Source organism: Dermacentor silvarum, chromosome 10 (genome assembly GCF_013339745.2).
Source record: "Dermacentor silvarum isolate Dsil-2018 chromosome 10, BIME_Dsil_1.4, whole genome shotgun sequence".
Lineage (NCBI taxonomy): Eukaryota > Metazoa > Arthropoda > Arachnida > Ixodida > Ixodidae > Dermacentor > Dermacentor silvarum.
The window spans coordinates 44,284,476-44,308,926 of NC_051163.1; the positions used below are offsets into that span (position 1 = coordinate 44,284,476).

The following is a 24,451-nucleotide window of genomic DNA, read 5'->3' on the forward strand; positions in this document are numbered from 1 at the left end:
ACAGTTTTCTGCGCCCAAGAAAATTATTGAGAAGCGTGGACCCGCCTCTTACCTGTTAGAAGATGGCCGTGTCTGGAATGCTTCCAAGTTAGCGGCCGTTCACCGCGAAGCTATCAGCAAAATGAAGTTCGGTACCTCTGCTGTCATGAACTGGTCACCGGCATCCGATAATCCCGCTACTGCAGCTGTAAATCACCCTTCACAACCTGGCACGTCAAGCGCGGATAACTATGAGAATGCACGCTTTAACCATGAACCACCTGCTGCAGAGCGCACGCAACAAGCTTCATTTAATCTGCCGGGATGCGAAGCCCGCGTGAGAAGAAGCGCCCGTAACAAGAAGACGCCGAAGAAGCTGCAGGACTACATTAGGCAATAATGGACAAACAACCGTTTTTTTTCTTCGTGTTTTGTATTTTTTTCCAAGAGGGGATATGTTTTATAAGGCATCGCTGCCGACTGCAGCGCCATTAGATGGCGCGTGCTTGGGAGCCGGCCTGGAGAGGAAGAGAAAGATAGAATAAACAGTCAGGGACTGAGTAATGTCTGTAATGTCTCCTTCCAGTATCCTGCACGATACAACAGTCACCTTCTCAGCAGACCGAGCACTCGACGGGTACGACCACAAGCGTCGAGACGACGCCCTTCGTGTCTCCACCGAATGTGTTACGCTTCCTCCGCGAACCAGTGTCCTAGTCGAAGTGATGTGCGGTGGAATGCGCGAAGGTGAAGTGGTCGCTGAAAGTAACTTATCGCATCTACTCATGCAAGGTGTTTGTGCTGCTAGAAGTGTGCTACAGCTTAGTGATGGCCGTTCTCAGTTGCTTGTCACCAACTTCAGTAACGAGCATCGACACCTGTTCCGCGGTACTTCGATAGCGTTTGCCGAGGAAATAGAGCACGTTGCTGAATGTTTTACCCCTGAACCGGTGAGGATGACTGACAAGTCACTAGGCAACGTCGACATTAATTCAGAGTTATCTCCAGACAAACAGACGGCACTGCACGAGCTCTTGCTTGAATTCAGGGAATGCTTCGCAAGTTCGTCTAAGGTACGCCAGACTTCAGTTACAAGGCACAGGATCATCACCTGCAACGACGCACGCCCGATACGCCAGCAGCCCTACCGCGTGTCGGCAAAGGAACGTGAAGCGATTCGTACGCAAGTACAAGAGATGCTTGAAGATGGCGTAATCGAACCTTCTAACAGCTCATGGTCATCCCTGGTCGTTCTTGTGAAAAAGAAAGACGGAACGCTACGCTTTTGCGTCGACTACCGGAAGCTCAACAACGTAACTAAAAAGGACGTGTACCCACTGCCGCGTATCGACGACTCGTTAGATAGACTGCGGCGTGCCCAGTACTTTTCGTCACTCGATTTGAAAAGTGGATACTTGCAGATCGAGGTCGACGAACGAGACCGCGAGAAAACTGCCTTTGTGACTCCCGACGGCCTTTACGAATTTCGAGTGCTCCCTTTCGGTTTGTGTTCTGCCCCAGCAACCTTCCAGCGAATGATGGATACTGTCCTCGCTGGATTGAAGTGGCAGACTTGCCTTATGTATCTTGACGACGTAGTTGTCTTTTCTGAAACATTTGAGCAACATCTTCATCGCCTGCGGAATGTGCTCGAAGCGCTCCTATCGGCTAATCTCACGCTTAAACCAGAAAAGTGTCGCTTCGGATATGAAGAGCTCAAGTTTCTCGGACACGTCGTCAGCGCCAAAGGAGTTCGACCCGATCCCGACAAACTTGCCGCTGTAGCAGCTTTTCCTCCTCCTGCCGACAAGAAGGCCGTCCGACGCTTCCTGGGCTTGTGTGCGTATTATCGCCGCTTCATCGACAACTTTTCGAAGATTGCGGAACCCCTGACTCGCCTTACCAGGGATGACACGCCATTTGCCTGGACGCATGAGCAACAGGCGGCCTTCGCTGAACTACGACAGCGCATGCAGTCAGCACCCGTCCTGGCTCATTTTGACGAAGAGGCTGACACCGAGGTGCATACTGACGCCAGTAACATCGGCCTTGGTGCAGTACTCGTCCAACGTCAAGACGGCCTTGAAAGAGTAATAGCTTATGCTAGCCGCTCACTGTCCCGTGCCGAGGCGAACTACTCTCCCACAGAAAAAGAGCGTCTCGCGGTCGTCTGGGCGATCACGAAGTTTCGCCCTTATCTCTACGGCCGTGCCTTTAAAGTGGTGACAGACCACCATGCTCTATGTTGGTTGGCAAACATACGCGACCCTTCAGGCCGACTGGCACGATGGAGCTTGCGGCTACAGGAATTTGACGTCACTGTAGTTTATAAGTCTGGCCGCAAGCACGAAGACGCCGACACGTTGTCGCGTGCTCCCACCGAATCTGTCAGTCGACAGCCAGAGGACGACGACGGCTTCCTGGGCGCCCTTACTACGTCGGACTTGGTCAAATGGCAGCGTGACGACGCTGAAATTCGACCTCTCATCGACCACTTCGAGGGCCGTCACACATCCATACCACGCCATCTACGTCGCGTCTTGAGGTCCTTCTGTCTACGAGACAATCTGCTCTACAAGAAGAACTCCCGTCCGAATGACCGAGCCTACCTTCTAGTAGTTCCCAAAGACTTGCGGGACGATATTCTTTTCGCTTGCCACGACGAGCCTACATCTGGCCACCTCGGCTCCTCACGAACGCTTGCTAGAGTGCGCGAGATGTGCGAACGGCTTCTGAGGTAGCACAGTTCTTCATGTGCCACATTGTATTGCGTCATGGTGCCCCATCCACTGTAATCACAGACAGAGGAACGGCATTCACGGCACAGCTCATGGACGAAATTTTTCAATTGAGCAACACCAGGCATCGCAAGACGACTGCTTACCATCCGCAGTCCAATGGACTTACGGAGCGATTAAACAAAACCATCACAGATATGATCTCTATGTACATCGACGTCCAGCACAAAACATGGGGTCGCATCTTGCCTTACGTGACCTTCGCGTATAATACCGCCGTACAAGAGACGACACGGTTCGCACCATTTCGCCTCGTTTACGGCCGCGAAGTACAGACGATGCTGGACGCTATGCTTCCGTGTCACGACACCGAGCACCTAACGACTGACGCCGAAGAATTTGCTGAGCGCGCTGAGGAAGCCCGCCAGCTCGCGCGGCTGCACATCGGTGAGCAGCAACATGCAGATGCACGGCGCTATAACATCCGTCACCGGCAAGTGCGCTACAGTCCCGGAGACCAAGTGTGGGTGTGGACCCCTGTTCGCCGCCGTGGCCTTTGTGAAAAGTTGATTAGCCGGTATTTTGGCCCATACAAAGTGCTGCGCCGCATTAGTGACGTGAACTACGAAGTCGTTCCAGACAGTGCGGCGCAAACACGGCGTAGACTACAACCTCGCCCTGACGTAGTTCACGTTGTGCGCATGAAACCATATGTTGCGCGTTCGTGATTATTATTTTTTTATTCATCTTTCTACTTACGCTACTGTTTGCAACCTCTCTGTTTCTTGAGACTGTACCCGTCGCGCTTCCCCGCTGCTGTGCTTTTGTTTTTCCTCTAGCTGTGATTGTGACCTTTGCACCTGCCTTGCCCATGCTGTTTCCCCCTCCTTTTCTAAAACCGCTTCTTGAGCATCGAGCCGATGCGATTTCCGAGGAAGGGGGGAAATGCCACCAGCAGTAGTGGGTACAGTGCTAAGAGGCAGGCACGGACAAGAAGAAAGAAGTGCGCGTGCTTCTCCGCCCGCTCGATAGCCAGCCCCCAGCGCCGTGTTTTTCAGGAGCCGCTACCCTCAAACGTCGCGTCGCCAGTTCTCTCACAAGGCACGTGACAATATAAAGCAATAAGTTATAAGACGCGATGGCGTGCTAAACGTAACGTCACGCAGGCACAGTCAATGAACGCTGAAACAAGCTCACGAAGATAAATGAAAAGCATAAACAAAGAAGGGCATGAGAGGGAAAAAAAACCGAAAAGAAAGAAAGGTCCGGACGCGCAATGTACGGTTTCATGCGCAGAACATGAACTATGCCTGAGCTCGGTTGTCTTTTTGTCCTACTCCGTGTCTGCGATGCTGTGTCCGGAACAACTTCGTAGTTTATGTCACTGACGCGGCGGAGCACTTTATACGGACCGAAATACCGGCTCAGCAGCTTTTCACAGAGACCACGACGGCGAACGGGGGTCCACACCCAAACTTGGTCCCCGGGTTGTAGGACTTCCCCGGCACGCTCTGCAAATTCCTCGGCGTCAGTTGTCAATAGGTCAGCGTCTTGACACGGCAGCATAGCGTCCAGCATCGTCTGTACTTCGCGACCGTAGAGAAGGCGAAAGGGCGTGAAGCGCGTCGTCTCTTGCACGGCTGTGTTATACGCGAAGGTCACGTAAGGCAAGATCCGGATCCCATGTTTAGTGTTGGACGTCCATGTACATCGCGAGCATGTTTGTGACCGTCTTATTCAGTCGCTCGGTAAGTCCGTTGGTCTGCGGATGATACGCGGTCGTCTTGCGATGCCTGGTGTTGCTTAGTTCAAAAACTTCGTCCATAAGCTGCGCTGTGAATGCTGTCCCTCTGTATGTTATTACAATGGAGGGAGCACCGTGACGCAAGATGATGTGGCGCATGAAGAATTGCTCTACCTCTGAGGCCGTGCCTCGTGGGATCGCCTGCGTCTCAGCATAGAGTGTTAAATAATCCGAGGATCACCCATTTGTTGCTGTTGGCAGACATAGGTAACGGTCCGAGAATGTCCGTGCCGACTTGGTCGAAAGGCGTGCGAGCTGCTTCAATTGGCTGAAGTAAGCTAGCCGGTTTAACGGATGTTTTCTTGCGGCACTGGCATTCACGACCGCATTTACAGGGCTGTTTGACACTCGCCGAAAACCCGGGCCAATAGTACATTTCGCTTACTAGCGAGTATTCGTGAAAAGCCTAAATGACCAGATGTCGGTTCGTCATGGCAAGCGAAGAGGACGTCGTCGCACATATCTCTTGGAACCACGAGCAGGTAAGCACGGCTAGTCGAACGAGCATTCTTATACAGCACGTTGTCTCGCAGACAGAAGGACGTCAGCGAGCGAGACAGATGGTGTGGTATGGTTGTGTCGCGGCCCTCTAAATGATCGATGATCAGTCGAATCTCAGCATCGTCACCCTGCCGTCTGCTCAAGTCCGACGAACTAATGGCGCCCAGGAAGCCGTCATCGTCCTCTGCTTCCTGACTGGCAGGATCAATGGGTGCGCGGGAGCGCGTTTCAGCGTCTTCATGCTTACGGCCAGACTTATAAACGATGCTGATGTCAAATTCCTGTAGCCGCAAGCTCCACCGTGCCAGTCGTCCTGAAGGGTCGCGCATGCTTGCCAACCAACAGAGGGCATGGTGGTTCGTCACTACTTTGAAGGTACGACCGTAGAGATAGGGGCGAAACTTGATGATCACCAACACGACCGCGAGGCACTCTTTATCTGTAGTCGAATAATTCGCCTCGGCACGGGACAGGGAGCGGCTGGCATACGCTATAACTCTTTCCACTCCATCTTGAAGCTGGACGAGCACTGCGCCAAGGCCAATGCTACTAGCGTCGGTTAATTAAAAATTAAATTATGGGGTTTTACATGCCAAAACCAGTTCTGATTATGAGTCACGCCGTAGTGGGGGACTCCGAAACTTTGGACCATCTGGGGTTCTTTAACGTGCACCTAAATCTAAGTACACGGGTGTTTTCGCATTTCGCCCTGGTATGCACCTCAGTATCAGCATCATCGTCAAAACGTGCAAGAACGGGTGATGACTGCAGGCACTGTCATAATTCATCAAAAGCCGCCTGTTGCTCATTACGTCACACAAATGGCGTTTCGTCCCTTTTAAGGTGAGACAGGGGTTCTGCTATCTTCGAAAAGCCTTTAATAAACCGGCGATCGCAGGCGCACAAACCCAGGAAGCGCCGGACGGCCTTCTTATCGGCAGGAGCTGGAAACGCGGCCACAGCGGCAAGCTTGTCTGGATCGGGTCGGACCCCTTTGGCGATTACTACATGCCCGAGGAACTTGAGCTCTTCATAACCAAAGTGGCACTTTTCGGGCTTAAGTGCGAGGTCTGCCGATCGGATGGCTTCCGTAGGCGGTGAAGATGCTGCTCGAACGTTTCAGAGAAGATGACCACATTATCCAGGTACACAAGACAGGCCTGCCAATTCAGTCCAGTAAGGACAGTGTCCATCATTCGCTGGAAAGTAGCTGGGGCTGAACACAAGCCAAAAGGAAGCACCCGAAATTCATAGAGATCATCTGGAGTCACAAAGGCTGTTTTCTCGCGCTCGCGTTCGTCTACCTCGATTTGCCAGTACCCGCTTTTTAAATCGAGAGAAGAAAAATAGTGGGCATGCCGTAGCCTATCTAACGAGTCGTCGATACGCGGCAGCGGGTGCACGTCCTTTTATTGCAACCAACACCGCCGGTCCGACACAACACTAGGGAAGCTGCGGAATGTGGGGGACCAGGTGGGCCGCATGGTCCGCCGGGTTTCCAACAAGCGCGGGGGTCTCAGATGCAAAGATGACTTGCGGCTGGCTAATTCATTTGTGACTAGTCGAATTTTGTATTCGACTCCATACCTCCATCTCCGCAAGCATGAGGAGGACGCCCTTGAGGTCATCCTCCGAAAGATGATTAAGCGGGCCCTTGATCTCCCGGTCAGCACCTCTAACCAGCGCCTTCTGGGACTGGGGATGGTGAATACGTATCGGGAGCTCAAGGAAGCTCATCTTACCAACCAAATCACACGTCTTTCTCAGACACTGTCGGGTCGCCGCCTCCTTGCCCGACTACACCTCCAACCTCTCAGACAGATGGAAGAGCGCGTACGTACGCCACAAGAATGGCGCTATGCCCTGCACGTGCGCCCTCTTCCCGGAACATGGCATGCACACACCATGATGGCAGACGCCTGGCTCGGGCGGAGGCCCTGCCGCGCCATTATGATTCCAAACCCGGCGTTTTCTACGTGGATGCCACCGGCCCACACCATGGGGGATGGTTTACGGCCGCGGTGGTCCACGAAGGCAAAACAGTTAACGGCCTTAGCTTTCGCGCTAGAGACATAACATATGCGGAGGAAGTCGCCATCGCGTTGGCTGCATCCGATTCTCGCTCTCAAACCATCATTACCCACTCGCCAGGGGCCTGTCGGAACTACGAACAGGGTCAGATACCATTCCTGGCCTATCGCGTCCTTCAATCTAGCTGCCGAACCGGGGACCCCGACCCCCGATACGTCGTTTGGGCTCCTGCTCACATGGGACTAGAGGGAAATGAGGCAGCGGATGCTGCCGCCCGCGCGCTTTCTCACCGGGCTCCTTATTTCTCTGACCCCGCCGATCAGGACTCCACCCCAAACCCAATCTACTCGTATACAGAAATTACAGCTTATTATCAATCCGGCCACGAACTCTACCCCGCCCGTGTAGAGGCCTCAAAAAGGAGGAGGAGCGTCTCCTGCTCCGTCTCTTCACGAACACTATGCTGTGCCCGGCGGCTCTTAAACATTTCAATCCGGCCTTTACTGGAGCTTGCCCGCACTGTGCGGAGAAGTCCTCGGACCTCTACCACATGGTGTGGGCTTGCCCATCCAACCCTGCCTTTTCCCCCTTACCCAACCCTACCCGGGAGGACTGGGAGGCTGCCCTGCTTGGCTGCTCAGACCTACGGGCCCAAAAGGCCCTGGTTAAGCGCGCCCAGGCGGCGGCTACTGCCACTGGGGTCCCGTACTAGGGACTCCACCTAGTGTTTGTAAGGGGCGGCCTCTTCAGGGTCGTCCCGAGCATACCTCCTCGTACGTTTTGCCGTACAAATAAAAGTTTTTCACCACCACCACCACCTTTTATTGCGATAGCAATTATATGGACACTCAAAAGCAGATTTCTGCCGTCGGCGTCGCCGTCGCCGTGAGGTTCCATATGACGTCATTTGGAGATGAAATCGTCGCCGCGCGCCGAACGCTGTATGTGCGAGTGAAAGGGCGCGAGGGGCGCGTCTTTCACGGGGAGTGAACGCACGGCGGAGAACAAACGCGCGTGTTCTGCGCCGTGCTCGCTCAAGGGCTGCAGAAGTAGGCGTCTCTTTTCTCCTTTACAATCACCATATATATAGAGCAAACGCGCCTTCTTCCGACGCGCGAGAGGCCGTGGGGGAGGGGGAGGGGGAGGGAAGGGAGGTGACGTTTAGCTGCGGCACCAAGGGCCTATTTATATCAGAGACTCCGGCAACAGTCACCAACGCCGCACGCATTTTGAGCGAACGCGGGCAAAACGCCGATGGCATCGACAACAGTTCTGCGTGTTGCTGATGCTGCTGCATGTCCAAGTTTATACAGCTGATAAATCTAATATCATTACTCCGTATAGATCTCTACAAGTTTGCTATCGCAATTGATGCTTCGCCTTTCAGGTGAAACTGCGACAACTTTTTTAGTCACGTTGTTGAGCTTGCGGTAGTCGACACAGAGGCGTAGCGTTCAGTCTTTCTTTTTGACAAGAACGACCGGAGACGACCACGGGCTGTTGGAAGGTTCGATGACGCCATCGTCAAGCATCTCCCTGAATTGAGCACGTATGGCTTTGCGTTCTTTTGCCGACACGCGGTAAGGCTGCTGGTGTATCGGGCGTGCGTCTTCGTGCGTGATGATCTGTGTTTAGTGATGGAAGTCTGGCGTACCTTGGAAGAATGTGCGAAGCAGGTCTTGAATTCAAGCAAGAGCTTGCGTAGTGCTGTCTGGCTATCGGCGGACAGTTCAGAATGGATGTCGAGATAGCCCAGAGACGTTCTCTGCTGTCTCCACTACTTCTGACGTGAAACAGTTAACGTTTGCTACTGCGTCTGCAAACGCTAACGAAGTGCCGCGAAACGGGTGTCGGTGCTCGTAGCTAAAGTTGGTAACAAGCAATTGCGAATGACCAGCACGAATCTGTATAACACATCGAGCCACACAAACACCTGACTTCAGTAGGTGTTCCAAGTTACTTCCGGCCACCGCTTCGCCACCACGGAAGCCGCAGCATGTGACGTCGATGAGAACACTGGCTCGTGGAGGAAGCGTTACACTGTCCGCAGAAACGCGTAGTACGTCATGGCGCCGTTGGCCGTCTTGCACGTCGATTGCTCGTTCGGCAGAGAAAGTTATACGACGCTCTTGCAGACCGATAATAGCGCCGTATTCCTGCAGGAAGTCAACCCCAAGAATAACGTCGCGGGAGCATTCGCGTAAGACAAGGCAGCTCGCTACGAATGTAGATCTTTGAATCTCCAACAGTAGTCGTGCAGGTGCCCAGTGGAGTAACTACGTGGCGGCCAGCCGTCCGAATCTGCGAGTTATGCCACGGCGTGATAACTTTCTTCAGCTGCGTTGCTATTTTCCCACTTAGTATTGAGTAATCTGCGCCGGTGTCCACTAAAGCACTAACGGCGTAACCGTCAATAGTCACTGGTATATCGAACGAAAGCCGGTCGTTCCTTTCAGCTGCAGGTGATGTCGGATCGGTATCTTTCCGTAACTGCGTCCGTCGGAGGTCTTCAGCGCTTCTACCGTCAGTGACCTCGCCTCCAAAGATCGCCTCAGTTAGATTTCCCGGCGGGGACTGGGCGACCGCTCGGGAGAATACCGCTGGGGCGGAGGTGAAAATCGTCTCGGAGACGGCAATCGCGACTGCCGCCTGGCAGACGGTGGCATGCGCTGCTGAGAGAGGTAGTCCTGAATGTCCCCTGGTCGCTGGCCGTATCGGGGCGGCGGCGAGTATGCGGAAAAGCTGCGAATCCCAAGGCGCCGGTTTGGGCACTGGCGGTAGAAGTGGTCAGCTTCACCGCACTGGAAGCACAGAAGCCGATGATCGGGTGTGCACCAAACATCCGACTTCCGAGGGGGCGGGCGTCTGTCGTCGACGTAGTGAACCGCTTGCTCCGAACTAAGGGCAAATGGAGCGGCATGAACAACGGGCGGCGGCGTGTCCCCAGCGTCGTAGTACGATATCGGCTGCACCGACTGAACTGACACCGTAGGAGGAGCACGAACGAACAGCGACGGAGAGGAAGCAGGGCGCGTCAGGGCTTCCGCGTAGGTCGCACGGTGGTATTCAGGTGGTAGTGCCGCAGCGTTATCAGGAGGCAAGGTGTAACGGAGCGCCTGGTGCAGTTAGTCCTTGATAATGCTTGCTATGGAGCTTACCGTAGGTTGCGGTGTTACGGTGGCCTTTTGCAACTCTTCACGCACTACAGAGCGGATGAGTTCTCGCAGACAGTCACCGTTGCTTCCTATGGCCGTGAAAATTTCAGCAGCAGACATGCTGTTCGCTTCCCGCTCATCCAGGTTCGAGCGATGCAGAAGCACCTTTTCCACGGTTACGGCCTCGGACAAGAACTCCGCGACCGTCTTCGGAGGGCTCCGTACGAGGCCAGCGAAGAGCTAGCTGCTCCTTGACCCCGCGCATCAGATGACGTAACTTCTCCTCCGTCATTCTTGGATCCGCTCGTCTGAAGAGGCGCGTCATGTCTTCGACGTACCTGGTCACAGTTTCGTTTGGCAACTGGACGCGGGCCTGAATCATCCGTTCCGCTCGTTCGTGGCGATCAGCACTGGTGTAGGTCTCCAAAAGCTGATGACATAACTCCGCCACGACGTCAGTTGCTCCTCGCGGTTCTGAAACCACGTATGCACGCCATCCTCCAGGTAGAAGTAGACGTGTCTGAGTTTTTGCGTGTCGTTCCATTCGTTCACGGATGCCACGCGCTCGAAGTCTACCATCCAGTCTTCGACGTCTTCGAACACAGAAGCCGATGATCGGGTGTGCACCAAACATCCGACTTCCGAGGGGGCGGGCGTCTGTCGTCGACGTAGTGAACCGCTTGCTCCGACCTAAGGGCAAATGGCACGATTTGCCCTTAGCCATGAAACGTCTTCGGGATTTGTGGGCTCTCAAGTGTGTACCGGTTCAACATCGTGCTTCCCGTGCCGGTTGGGGCGGTTTGAGGGGAAGCGCTGGTCATACCGGTTGATGTGGTGGGAACCGTAGTGTCGACGACTTCTGGGAACAGTCCCCTGATCCTGCGGCTGGCCCGATGCACGGGAGTGTCGACAGGCACTGCATTCGAATCGCGGATGCTTGGAGCGGACTGCGACATCTGTGAGGATGTGTACCCAGCACCTCCACCAGTTTGTCACGAGCCTCGCGAAGTAGTCTTGAAGGTTTAATAAACCGTAGAGTAGCTCGCCCTTGCCTGCTCCACCGTCGGGGCCGGGTGGAGCAGGGAAGGGGCGCGCGGTCTTCTTTCTTTTCTTGGGCTCGACCCACTCTTTCCCTCGACCCACTACAGAAGGTGGCAATATACGGGTTAAACTGCCACACCATTATATCCCTAAAGTTTCTCGTACTGTGTTTTATATTCTCGACAAAGTTATTCCTCAGAATTTTGAGAATGACAGTCCATAAACAAATGTCATCAAACAAAACACCAACAGCGCGTGCCTTTTATGTATCTTCTGAGACTGAAATGTTAAAAGTGTGAAACAACAACAGAAACCTAAAGAAATCTATTTTTTTTATTGGCCACGGCTAACCATTTCCTGCAGGATCGGCCCACGCAAGAGGCCGCGTTTCTACCAGAAAGCTCACCTTCGTGCATAGCACTCGCCGCCAGCGTTTCCCGGTAAACATTATGGTTACAAAAGCTGCAGTTGCTGGGGTGTTTGAGAAGCAGTCAAGAGTCTTTAAATACTATCGCGTTCCACTCTTAAAGGCGAAACTTGAGCGATCACGAATTGTCCACACATTTTCAGCCAGGTCGTGCAAAATGGAAAGAAGACAAGCGTGCTCCACTGCTGTTGTTGTCAGAGTCAAGTCGCGCTTGTTCGCTTTTGCATGCAAATTTATTTAGCGTTTTCCCATGCGAAATATTTCTCCCCGTCGCGCCCTCAGTCAAGGCGGCACTCGCGTGTAATTGGGGTTCATTACTAAAGGCGACACTCAAGACTCATATCCTCCACTGGGTGTCACCACTAAAAGACAATAAAGCTGCTAAATATCGCCATAGACGCGGTAAAATGGTGACATTAATACTGACCATAATGGGCCATGCGGCATCCACCATTCCGGGTGTGCTGGCTGTCTGAAGGGCCACTTCCATGTGGACGGCAGCGAATTTTTGACTGTCAGGGAAATAGAACACCCTGCCGTTCGTTGCAGCTGCCAGTTCTTCGAGCTTGGGGTCTGCAGCGGTTCCGAGTGCAAACGCGCTCACTTCGACGAGGGAATTCACGAGGCTTGGAATCATGCTCGTCAGGTAGGGCTTAAGGTTTTCCTTACCGTCAGTGACCAACATGACGATGGAACCATATGGAGGGTCATTGGGTTTGGTGAGCACCTGCACGTTTACAGAAATTACCTCAGCCCCCCAGAGCACTCGTATGTCACCTAAACGACCTACACGAAATTTTGCTGCACTAACGCAGAGAGAAGAGGAACAATGAAAGGTTTGGCAGCTCCATGCAGCATAATTTTGCGAGGGACGTTAATAAAGGTGCGTCGCGGAAAGCAGCATAGCTGTATGCACAATTAAATCCACTATACAATTATACCTGGTCAGTAGTGGGTGAACCAATCAAGCGACATTCCGACAGTCAACGTCTGGGCAATGTTGTCCATATACGGACAGCAGCTAGCTTTCTAAACATTTTATTCCACGCATAACTTTCATTCCTTCGGAGGCATAAAATATAATCTTGTCTCATGCAAATAGTGAACTGATTACCACCAAAAAGGTATTATTGTTTCAAATGTAAAGAACAACGGAAAGCCTTCTCAGTTGTCCATCAAGATTTATTAACGCTGAACTTCTCACAAGGCATGCTTGCTTTTGCTAATATTTTACTTTAATGCACTACTAAGCCTTCAGCCTTCACAGAATTTTCGGGTCTTTCTGTACATTCATATATATTTTATGTTTGCTCGGTTTCGTTTTTCTCTCAACTTTCACCACATGTCTGCATTCATTGGTTTCGTTTTCTACTGGTACCTTCTCTTCTATAGGTCTGTGACGACATTTATTAAACACCAAATATTGCGCCACAACATCCCGCCCCATAAGTCGCGAAGTGAACCTGCTACAAATTGCGGAAACTGATGTAGACAAATGGAAGTTCCTCAACTTTAAAATTTCAACGAAAAAGCAGAAGAAAACACAAAGAAAAGTGGCGTTTACACATTCTAAGTTAACTTGTGCAAAGGCGGCATACGCTGCTTTCAATCAAAACGCGGCTTACATTCAGTGGTAGCGTAAGCTTTGTTGACACTGTGGCCTTGTAACGACAAGCCGTAGACGCGATATTTAAGGCGAAAGCCTTTCTTTATTGGATCATACTCGCGGCGTCCGACCGTCCATCCGTCCGTGGCCTGGACCGGTGCCAGATGTGGCCTCTCCCTCTCACACTCTCTCAGCAATCAAGCCGTGCGCGCGGCAACACTCCTTCGTAAGACGTCTCGTTGGAGCAGTCGAGTTAGTCGGATGGTTCCTAAGCCGCCCGGTGATGATTCCACGGCAAGCAGTTCAGAGAAGCGCCCCAAGAATGTGGATTACCCGATACCAAAAGCAAGAAGAAGAATGAGCGAAGGCGCATGCGGTGGTAGTCAGTCTAATGGGCACAGGCTTTCGCCGAACACACTTTGGAATTTACAAAGTGCCCTTTAATTTTTGATGGACGCCGTAGCTGCGGCTTTCTATTTCGACGGCTGTTACAATCGCTACAAACACCGCACTTTAGCGAAGCGCTAGTAGCTACATCATCATCATGTCCTTTCTCGTTCTTTAATGTTTTTTAATGCTTTTAGCTCCATTGTTGTTGACCTTCAAGTGACCTTGAGCCAAAAGTCAGAGCCATTATCCGGGCACTCAAACGAAAACATCCGAGCAACCCGTTAAATGTTAAACAAAATGCGGTCTCTTGCCCCCAACCCTTTGTACAGGGCCGCATTACCTACGCTGGTTACTGCTCAAAAAAGTTACGAAAAATATTTACGTAGCATCTCCTCAGGCAGTTATCTGAATGATGCGTAAGCATTTCGTAGTAACGACGTGGTGTTGAGTGCTCACACTCAACACCGCTGGTAATCCTAGCACTGCTCAGCGACTACGGTCATCTTGGTGCCATTACGGTAAATGCGACAGCACTGCGGCCACATGAACTGCTGCGGAAGACGGAGCAACGTGAACTGATGAGGCGAGCAAACTACTGCAGGTTGCGGCGCCAGGTTCGTTGATGACGTTCCGATCCGAAGCCACGGCTGCTCCACAATTCTTGCTTGCTAAAGGTCTGCCTAGTGCGTGCTTGATTGCGTACACCACGTGTCACAGAGACACGCTCGTCCCACTGCCCGCACGTTCGTCATCTTCCACAGCTGGCTCCGATGCAACTGATCATGCCAGCGTTCCCATCCTGCCCCTCACGCTCGTGACACTGCTCGCGCGTTTGTCGTCGTCTTCAGCCACAGCTGGCGAAAACATTGCTGTTGGCTCTATTTTGAAAGCGACCGTCTTACGCGAAGGGCGAATGAACACTCGAACAGTTTTCTCGTTCTGTACCCCATAGAAATGCTTACGCATTTTAAAATATTGCTACCGAGTTCTTCCTAATGTTTGTTCACAATATCGCTGAAGCTGTAACATCTAGTACACTTAAGTTTTATTTGTCATCTCCAATAGCGACGTTTAAAAGACAGATGCAGGGCGTCATACACTTGATTGTCATCTTTTGGCACTGAAACAGGGTTGCCTGTGCTCTCTTCAACGCCAGCGTCCGGCGCGCCACAGGTGATTGTTTGGCCGATCGAGGGGAGACTTGAAACGAAGTTCAGTTCAAAACACGTTCATTTGGTTTCAGTAAGCTTTGAGGCCTGCGTCAAGGCACCAATCTGCTTTGCCGGTAACCATTTCATGCTCACATCTACTCTCGATTACGGGTGATACAGCAATTTTAACAGCGAAGCTGTTCTGGCGAACCGTAAAACGTGCCGCCTGCTTCTGCAAAACCGCGCCGAGCTATGACGTTACTGCGTTGTCTAGTGTAACATAGCCGCGGCCAATAGGCCACGGCAACAACGGAACGTACGTACAGGCCTAGGAACGAGACAGGCGAAAACCAACCTTTAATGTCAACTATAGGGTGGTTATATAGTAATCCAGGAGAGAGAGGGAATGGAAAGAGGTCACAGCGAGGTAGAAAGAAAAGTTCACGCAGTGTGTAGCCTGCACTATGACACAGCGGCCGAAACAACACTTCATCCTCCTAAAATCGGTCAACTGGTTTCCTCGTCCTTGTCGAGCGTCGCAGGACTTGAGCAGGTTCGCTTGGCCCTACTGCTGCGGATAACGGAAGTGCCGGGAAGGCGCCGTCAGCATGATGATCCCCAACTGTTGGCGGCAAATTAGATGATTCCAGTCTCACATCGAGCTGTGACGCGGATTCCTCTGGCCTGAATGTAGTGCCGTCTGGTTGTGCGTCTTCAGCAGTGTCGGCGGACTGTGTTTCTGTAGGCCGAAGAGGTACCTGGTCCACATGCCGCCGGACAATTGCTCCAGGTGTATAAACTAACCATTCGGGTCCCAGATGTAGATGTCACATGTCTTGGTATCCATTTGTATCCTGTCCCATAGCTACGAACGCGCACACGGCTCTGTAGTTGGGGCAGCCACTCCTATCCTAGCTGAATGTAGTGCCGTCATGGGTGTGCGTCTTCAGCAGTGTCGGCGCACTGTGTTTCTGTAGGCCGAAGAGGTACCTGGTCCACATTCCGCCAGACAATTGCTCCAGGTGTATAAACTGTAACCATTCGGGTCCCAGATGTAGATGTCACATGTCTTGGTATCCATTTGTATCCTGTCCCATAGCTACGAACGCGCACACGGCTCTGTAGTTGTAGCAGCCACGCCTATCCTAGCTGAATGTAGTGCCGTCTGGGTGTGCGTCTTCAGCAGTGTCGGCGCACTGTGTTTCTGTAGGCAAAAGAGGTACCTGGTCCATATGCCGCCGGACAATTGCTCCAGGTGTTTATACTGTAACCATTCGGGTCCCATATGTAGATGTCACGTCTTGGTATCCATTTGTACCCTGTCCCATAGCCACGAACGCGCACACGGCTCTGTAGTTGGGGCAGCCACTCCTAGCTATCAGACGGTGCGTCTCCATGCACTACCCTTCGGGAAACTGGTATCCAGTCGCGATCTAATCAGGTATCCTAGAAGCATCTCTGATGGCGACTTCCCGCTCTTCTGGGGCGTCCTTCTGTAATTGAGCAGTAGACAAATAAGTTTGTGCTCCAATTTGCCTCCCCTCAGCTTCCGGAGACCATCTTTTGCCATTCGGACAAATCCTTCAGCCCCATTAGATAGCGAGAGGAAGGGGGTTGTCCTGAAGTGCGATATGTTGTTGTTCTCGACAAATGTTGCAAATTCACTACTAGTGAATTGTGTAGCGTTCTTGGCACGCCAAATCGGCTGTCCCGCAAACAGTGAAATGTAGCTGTCCTAGTAGCTTGCTTCAGAGGAAGCGCTTCTATCGACCTGGTGTGCGAATCGATTAGCACAAGCACCATCTTGCCTTCTATCAGCCCGGAAAAATACACATGGATGCGCGACCACTTCTCAAACGTTTGTGGCCCGCCTGCCGGTGGAGCGCCTGGCGGCAATTCTTGCACTGAGTCGACATTTCCTCAATCTCTCGGTCTAGGCCTGGCCACCAAAACAACGATCTCTCAATGGATTTCATCGGCGAAGACCCTTGGTGGGCTTCATGCAGCAGCTGGCGCACCGGTGGGTATAACCACTCGATGGCCACAATAAATTAACCCGTGTGCCAGGGACAACACAAGTCAACTCAAGTCGACGGTCAAAATATATCGCAAGGCGCGGCTCAAGGCTTTTAGAGCTTCTAGGTCAACCATGTAGCACGTAATGCTTGACGCGATCTAGTGCCGAGTGGATGGCTGTAAGGTCCATCAGCTCTGCTGTCGTGACTGTGCCTTCCTCCAGGCTTTCCAAAGAAAAAAAAAACGTACTCTTGCGGCTCTTGGGGCTCCGTACTGGGACCGGGTGTTTGCAACGGAAGCCTGCTGAGGGCGTCCAAGTTCAGCAGTTGCCTTCCGGGAGTGTACTACAGTTTGTAACGATATGCTCCGAGATAGAGTACCCAGCGCGGAATGCGGGCGGCAGCCATAGAGGGTGTCGGGCGGTCGGGCCTTAGCAATCCGAGGAGAGGCTGGTGGTCTGTAACCAAGGTGAATTCATGGCCCAAAAGATAGTCGTGAAATTTCTCGACACCAAAAACTAGTGCCAGCGCCTCACGCTTCCGCTGTGAGTAATTCCGTTCGGCTTTCGTGAGAGTCCTTGAACGGAATCCGGTCTATCTGTGGATGCTGCCTACTGTATGAAACAGTACTGCGCCAATGCCGTGTGGGAAAGTGTCGCACTCTAGTTTCAGCTCCTTTAACGGGTCAAAATGAACAAGCTCTTCGACATCCTTGAAACACTGTTTGGCCTTGAAGAACGCAGTTTCCTGAGGCTGGTTCTACTGCCATGGCGCATTCTTTTCTATTAACTGATACAACGGGGAAAACGCGGTCGACATGTTCGGCAAAAACTTTGAATAAAATGTTAGCATTCCGACAATCGAACGCAGCTCGCTCACGTTACGAGGCCTCGGTGCTTTCGTGATAGCTTCCACGTTCTTTCCCGTCGGGTGAATACGGAGACGATCGATACGGTGTCCCAGATAAGTCACCGATAGCTGGCTGAAATTGCATTTGTAGTATCGCAGCTTTACGCCGTGCTCTCGCGATCGCCGCAACACAGTTTTCTGCCGAGCTTTGTTGTCTGCCGCCTTTTCACACACCAGCACATCATCTAAGTATGCCTGAATTAAAGGCAGGCCTGCTAGAATGGTATCCATCTTCCTTCGAAATATAGCACGAGCAGAGGAAATACCGAACGGCAGCCTGTTGTAACAGAACAGACCTTGGTGCGTATTAATCAGGCACAGCTTGCGTGAAGCTTAGTCTTGTCGCGCGCAGTGCTCAAGAGGGGAGGTAGGGATAGGGTGGGGCGGGAGGGGGCCTTCTACACCGAACGGCTCGGGGCCACTGCATCTTGAAAGCCATCTGCGGCAGGGACAGAGTCCGCCCTGCGCTTTGTTTTCATGGCTTAGTTCGCGTTGATGCGAGCGTCCGCGCGAAGGTCAATTCACTCGCTGTTGCAGCGACGCTTACTCACTCCAGCGTTTTGACAGTGAGTTTCCGCGGTCATCGAGTGATATATGCGTTCACGTTTGCTTGTACATGCGTGACGCTATGCTTGTCAATTTAGTTTGTATGCTTATGTTTACAAGTTTATGCGGCCTATAAAACTACTATCCTAACTTCGTATAGCTGCCCACTAATTTGGTATCGCAATCAATGCTCCGCCTTGTGAACGAAACTGGGACTTTCTTTGTTGCAACCGCGCCATATGCTTAGAATTTTATTTTATAATCTCGTTGTACCACTCTCCTGTGTAATGTTGCGGCAATTGCGGATAGTTTCAATAAGTGCATAAAGAAATTTAACCTCTTCTAGAACCACCACGTCTGAAAAACATTTGGGTTGAACAGTGGAAAAATATAATCTAGCATACTTCAATGCGTGCTTCTGCCGACACCTCTGCCCAAACAGAACGTGTCTGTTGCAAGTATCATTTTGATTTCTCTAGCTGACGTCATTATCACGTCGGGGTAGAATTGCTGAGGAGCTCGTCTGTCTTTAGTGTACCATTATTCAGGAAGATGTGTTACGCTTACAGGCAGAATAAATGTCATCACTAATTTCCCCTTTTTCGACGGAATTGGAACGCAATATTCTACCAAGACAGCAGACAGCCAAACGAAGGAGAGGAGAGGGAAAAAAGCGTACCTGTATAGCCAGTTCAAGTGCGCAACCGATGCACGTACCCCCCTTAGCTTTCAGAGCGTTCACTGTGGCCACAAAACTTTGACGAGTGGTCGAATTCACAAGAAGCACATCGTGAAGAAGTGTGGCGTTGTCGTTGAATTCCAGCATAGCCAGCCTTATCTTGCCATCAGGTACGTTGTTTATGTAAGCCTGAAGGCCTTCCTTCAGAAATAGAATACGATCCTTTGTCTGCAATATGAAAAACATGCGTTGATGCAACATTTCAGTCGTTTTAGCAATGATCTAGCACGCAATATCGAGAAAACAAGATGCGGAAAGCGAAATCTTAGGGGCCGGCAAGCATTATGAAATGCAATCCAAAGTTAATTGCAGCTTCCTAATAATATGCAGTGTAGTTTTCTCCACAGGGTGTTTCAATGTTTCACTAGTAATTCCGTTTGGCCTAAGCACTGCCTCTAAGGTTATCGTGCCTCAGATATTATTTAGCGATACGCATACAAACATAACATCCCTTTGTGGTCACAGTGGGAGGACATGTCACTCATAATAATGTTACATGTTGGGGGTTCATGTGCTTTCCCGCACTGGGAAGGTTCCTTACATGTTTCCTAAATATGGGCTTTAGGAATTAAGGGATGGAAGAATGCGACAATGAATTTTCATTCCACTACTTCTATTCGCCTGCCTGCGGTTATCCTTAGAAAACCCCCTCTGTTTACACCAAAGGCCGCATGATTTCAACGCATTGGCGAGCTCTCTCTATAACCGACGCTGTAGAATTCAATGCGGCCCATTCGAATTCTGAGCCGTTGAACATGCCCATTCCGAGCCGTCCTAATGTCTGGCGCACTTGGAATAAGATGGGGCCGAAAAATGAGGACACAACCCATTCCACCGCAGGTGTTGGTGGTCTATAACTTAGACGCAGTATAAGTGCTTTAAATAGGCGCATAGTAAACGCATGCGCCATCAAGGCTGTATGGGGATGAAGCAACGCAACAAACAAAAAATCGGATATCACCTCTGTGTGTGTTTTTACAGCGAATTCGTTAATGGCTAGTTCCCCCAGGATCGTGTCCGCGTATAGAAAAAAATGTCATCATTAGCATTGGCTCGAGCGTCATCGTCTTCTTCCGCAGCTAGCTCGTTGGCACCCCTCGGTTGGCGCTCGTGTCACTGCTCCTGCCTTCATCGTCGTCATCTGCTTCCACAGCTGGCTGCGTTGCCGCAAATTATTCCAGCGTAGAATTTCACTTCTCTTCTGTCGTCGTAATGGGGAGGCCAAGTTGACGGGGGTATGAGCCATTGCTTAAGGGGGTATTAGCCATTCTTGAGCAACTGACGACGTGTCGACGCGTTTCAGCAACGCCGCTGTGAACGCGCACGGGAAAGGGCTCGTCGTCGACGTGCCGATTCTAGCGTCAAGGCTTCCGAAACTCAGGAGTAACATCAGCGATGAGCTGCGGATCCCGAGTTGAGGGCGCGTGATGTTGAGGCCAAACGTCAGTGAAGAACCGCTGACCCCGAGTTGCGGTAGCACGATGTTGAGGCCAAGCGTCAGCGTCGTCTTGCCTTCCAGGAACGATACAACGGTGGTGCATCCCTCGGCAACGCTAGCGCCAACTTCCCCGATGTGACTGCCAGGTTTCAACGCGAGTTTCTCAACCGAAATGTTCATGATAGACATGTTCGGTTGGGTGATGCTCAATGACGGTACGCTCATTCTCAACAGGGGGCAATGTTCACTACAGCAGACCCACCATAGTCACAGCTTCGCTGGCTTCCACATTCACAGTAGTAGAAGGGCTCTGAGTGTTTGTTACCAGCGAAGCTGTTTAAACCAGCCGTAATTTCTGGTGCGTATAAAGAAACTACCAAGAAAGAAAAGAAAATAAAGTTTCTTGCCGTAGCGGGATTCGAGCCCGTCTACCCCCAGTCCCAAAACGAGCGTCATAACCCCTAGGCTATACAGCCACGCTTGCAGAACATGCATTTATGCGATTGATAGATTGAAACCTTTATTATTCCACCGAGCTGGGATGCCCCCCTCTTAACCTACACGTAGGTAGGAGGCGGGGGGGGGGGGGGGGGGAGGACGAAGCAGTCCCCGCGCGTTGAGGACGGCGAGTCGTCACGGCCTCAACGGCCAGGCGGATTGCTCGACTCTGGTCGTCTTCAGCCTCGCTCTGGAGCAAGGCCTACCAGGCTTCTCTACTGTCAATGTTTTCCTTGGCCCCTGGGGAACCAGAACACTTCCATATTACATGGTCTAACGTACCTTTCTCCTTACAAATTTTGCAGAGGGCATCGTTATAGTCCCTCGTTTGAGTAAAGTAGATCCAATATGGTGATGTATAATTGTTTCCTTGGAGGCGCAGCCAAATGCGAGCGTCCTCCAGAGAGAGAGACCGATGCGGAGGCGGAAAGATTTTTCTTTCGGCTTTGTAATGATCTACAATTTCCCTGTACGTGATGACGTTATCTTTGATCCCTGGAACTGGTTGCTCTAGAGCTGCCCGGTGGTAGAGTGCTCGGGTGAGCTCGTGAGCGGATTCGTTACCTTCGACGTCTTCACGGGCCGGATCCCAAACAAAAGTTATGTCCCTACAAGGAGAGTTTTTGAGTAGAATTTTGAGGGCCTCTTCCGAGATCCGCCCTCTGCTGAAATTCCGGATAGCTAATTTGCTATCGCACAATATGACTCCCGCTTTTGTACCCGCAGAAGCGAGCGCTACTGCAACCTCCTCGACTGTACAGGCGTCCCTCGTGCACGTGGAGCACGCTATCCGAACGCACCCGTCGCCATCTGCCACCGTCGATGCCGCAGCCCCGTCTGTGCCGCAAGCGGCGTCCACGTACGCTACTTTATGCGCCGGTGTGTTTTTAAGTTTATTTACTAGAGCCTTAGCTTAACGGACGAAAAGCACTTAAGGATCGAAAGGCTCTCACCTCCATACTGCCGGACGTATCCAAAGCCAGAACAACTTTTTGAGGTTCGTTACCTTGCTGCGCTTCTTCAACGGTGACATGGATGCGCTTAGACAAGTTCGGGGTTGCTAGCCTGAAAGGAAACGTTGGGACCCATGTCAGGTTCTCCCAATCGGAACGCAAACCGGGAGTAAACGTGTGTGTAAACCAGAAAATCATTATTTCGTTACAGTCATCGAAATAGTTGCCAGTGTTAGCCGGGAAAACTAGTATTTACGTCTGTCGACTCTGAGATGCACTTTCTTGGGGAACGAGAAAGGTACAGCAAGTGGCTTGCTACACCTTGAGTATTTGTGCAGTTTAGCGTAAGCCCATATGCATGTCAATGACGGTAGGACATAGACATAAGAATGATGCGGGAAGTAGAGATCACACCTGTCACATCCATGACGCAGTATATCAAATTAAATTACAGTTTTTTTCCCAGCGAACACTATCAACAGCGAGGAATGAAGTTTGAGAATTTCATGGAGGCAAGTCACTGAATCACCAAGTCACTTTTTTAAATAGGGCTTGCATCGTAATTTTTTCTCGCGATTGTCATTGCTTGTTATATGATATGTTTTATGTGCGTTCATTTTGGTATCCATTTTGTGGATACAAAACTACATCAAAGAATATATCCACTATATTTTACAGGAAAGCTCTTAGTGCGGATAAGTACGCTGTAAAAAATTATTTGCCTGTTCTCGCAATATCTTCAACGAAATAAGTTGTTCGCGAAATTAATATATATGTGAAATGTGTGACATCTTAGGAGCTATTTGCGGGATAGTTTTGACGTGTGGAGAACTATAAGTTTGAGGAAAATTGCTAACCCCTCAATTTTTCTTATTTCGAGGCATTCACTTCTATTTTTAACGTTAACGTATACCTAGTGACTCCGTAGGCATTGCTTCTTTCCATTGGTATTTGCAAGAAGGGTCATATTTAGCGTTATGAAGGCTGAATGCGTCATAAACAAACCAGTCTTCTAATTCCAAGCGCAGAGTACGGCTAAAAAAGTTGACAGTCACTTTAGCATACGCTTGATGAAGGCGACAGCCTGCAAGCTCACGTGACATTTATTAAATTGCTTGACATTCTCATTCGAATGCGTTGTTACTTCCTATCACTTTTCTCCCACCACAGGTCATCTGTTCGAGTGCCTTAACTCAATATGAATTACCTGTGCCTTAATTAACTTCGCCATAATCAACACAAAATTTGGTGGATTCGACTCCCACCAAAGGTCGTGGGTTCGAATGGCTTACTTAACTCTATATTCATTAACTCGGCCTTAACACGAAGGGTCGGGGTTCGACGCCCACAAAAGCTCGTGGGTTCTAGTGTCTAAATAATTATATCCTAATGAATTGTACCTTAATTAACTTTGCCTTGACTTCCACCAATGGTAGTGGGTTTGAGTGCCTTAAATAAATATCTTAATTACCTCTGCCTTAATTAACTTATCCATAAGTAACATCCATGTTCGTGGGTTCCACTCCCATAGTGAGTTCTAGCGCCTCGATTACTTCAATCTTAATAAAGGTAGAGTTAATTAGGCACTCGAACCCACAACATTTATGGGTGGCACCAAGGTGGCACTATGTGGCATGGTGGCACCATCAATTTTTGTGCCATCAATTTTGGTGCCATTGAATTTTCCCGACATTCTAATTTTCCACCCATGAACAAGCTAAGGCTTCCGCCATAAAAATAGACAAAAAAAAACTCACTTTTTGAAGTCATCGTTCGAGAGGATGACATCCAAGACAGACTGTCGGTTACACATCACGTTTTGCTTTGTCGGAGCTTCGTAGTTGTGCATGCGAATGCCTTGACCCGATTCACAGAAATGAGAAATCTATAAGGTGGTAATTCTTTGTCAGAAAAAGGCATGACATCCATTTGTAAAACAGGATTATTATATTGTTACTGACCCCTCCGTGAATACAAAACTTCTATTTAGTCGACGAGAAAAACAAGCAAGACATTCTACACGATCTTCATACAGAGCAAGCAGAGCAGAGTCGTGAGCCGTTTCTCCCGCAAGAAGCTCCACGAATGCTTGGTGAGGTGAATCAGCTAGCAGCAATATTGATTGTTGACCTATTGGGCTTATCGGTTATCGCAAAGTTCCTAACACGCTGTCTATAAGGAAACGAGCCCCTAGTGCATGCACACTGTTTTGTTACGGCTATTTAACAAGCCTGAAAACTCTGGTATGTGCAGAAATTGGCTAGGCGCTGCTTTCAGCACACGGCTATCGCTAAGATCAGCTGTACAAAGGCCTATTCTAGCAAAAGGAAATCTATATGTTGCTGACACATCCTCTGTCCTACTCCCTGTCCAAAAATTTTAGAAACATTTCTGCATGATGTAAGCCGCACCGAAGCGCCAGTTCTCTTTGTCATCGGGACATGCAACCAACAACACTTCTAACGGTTGCTTCGACCAAATAGGTGTCACTGTGCGACAAACTACGTGCACGCCTGTCCTTTTTAACATG

The 24,451-nt window shown here is 50.7% G+C and overlaps 1 protein-coding gene across 1 annotated transcript; it reads right to left on the reverse strand.

Moving 5' to 3' along the window:
- Positions 1 to 470: 470 nt before the first annotated feature.
- Positions 471 to 19,187, reverse strand: LOC125941008 (calcium-activated chloride channel regulator 2-like). The gene is made up of 3 exons (XM_049657884.1): positions 18,973 to 19,187; positions 12,104 to 12,403; positions 471 to 497 (listed from the first exon to the last, which is right to left on the reverse strand). Exons 1-3 carry the CDS (start codon positions 19,117 to 19,119, stop codon positions 471 to 473), a joined length of 474 nt encoding a protein of 157 aa, XP_049513841.1. The 5' UTR covers positions 19,120 to 19,187.
- Between the last annotated feature and the right edge of the window lie 5,264 nt (positions 19,188 to 24,451).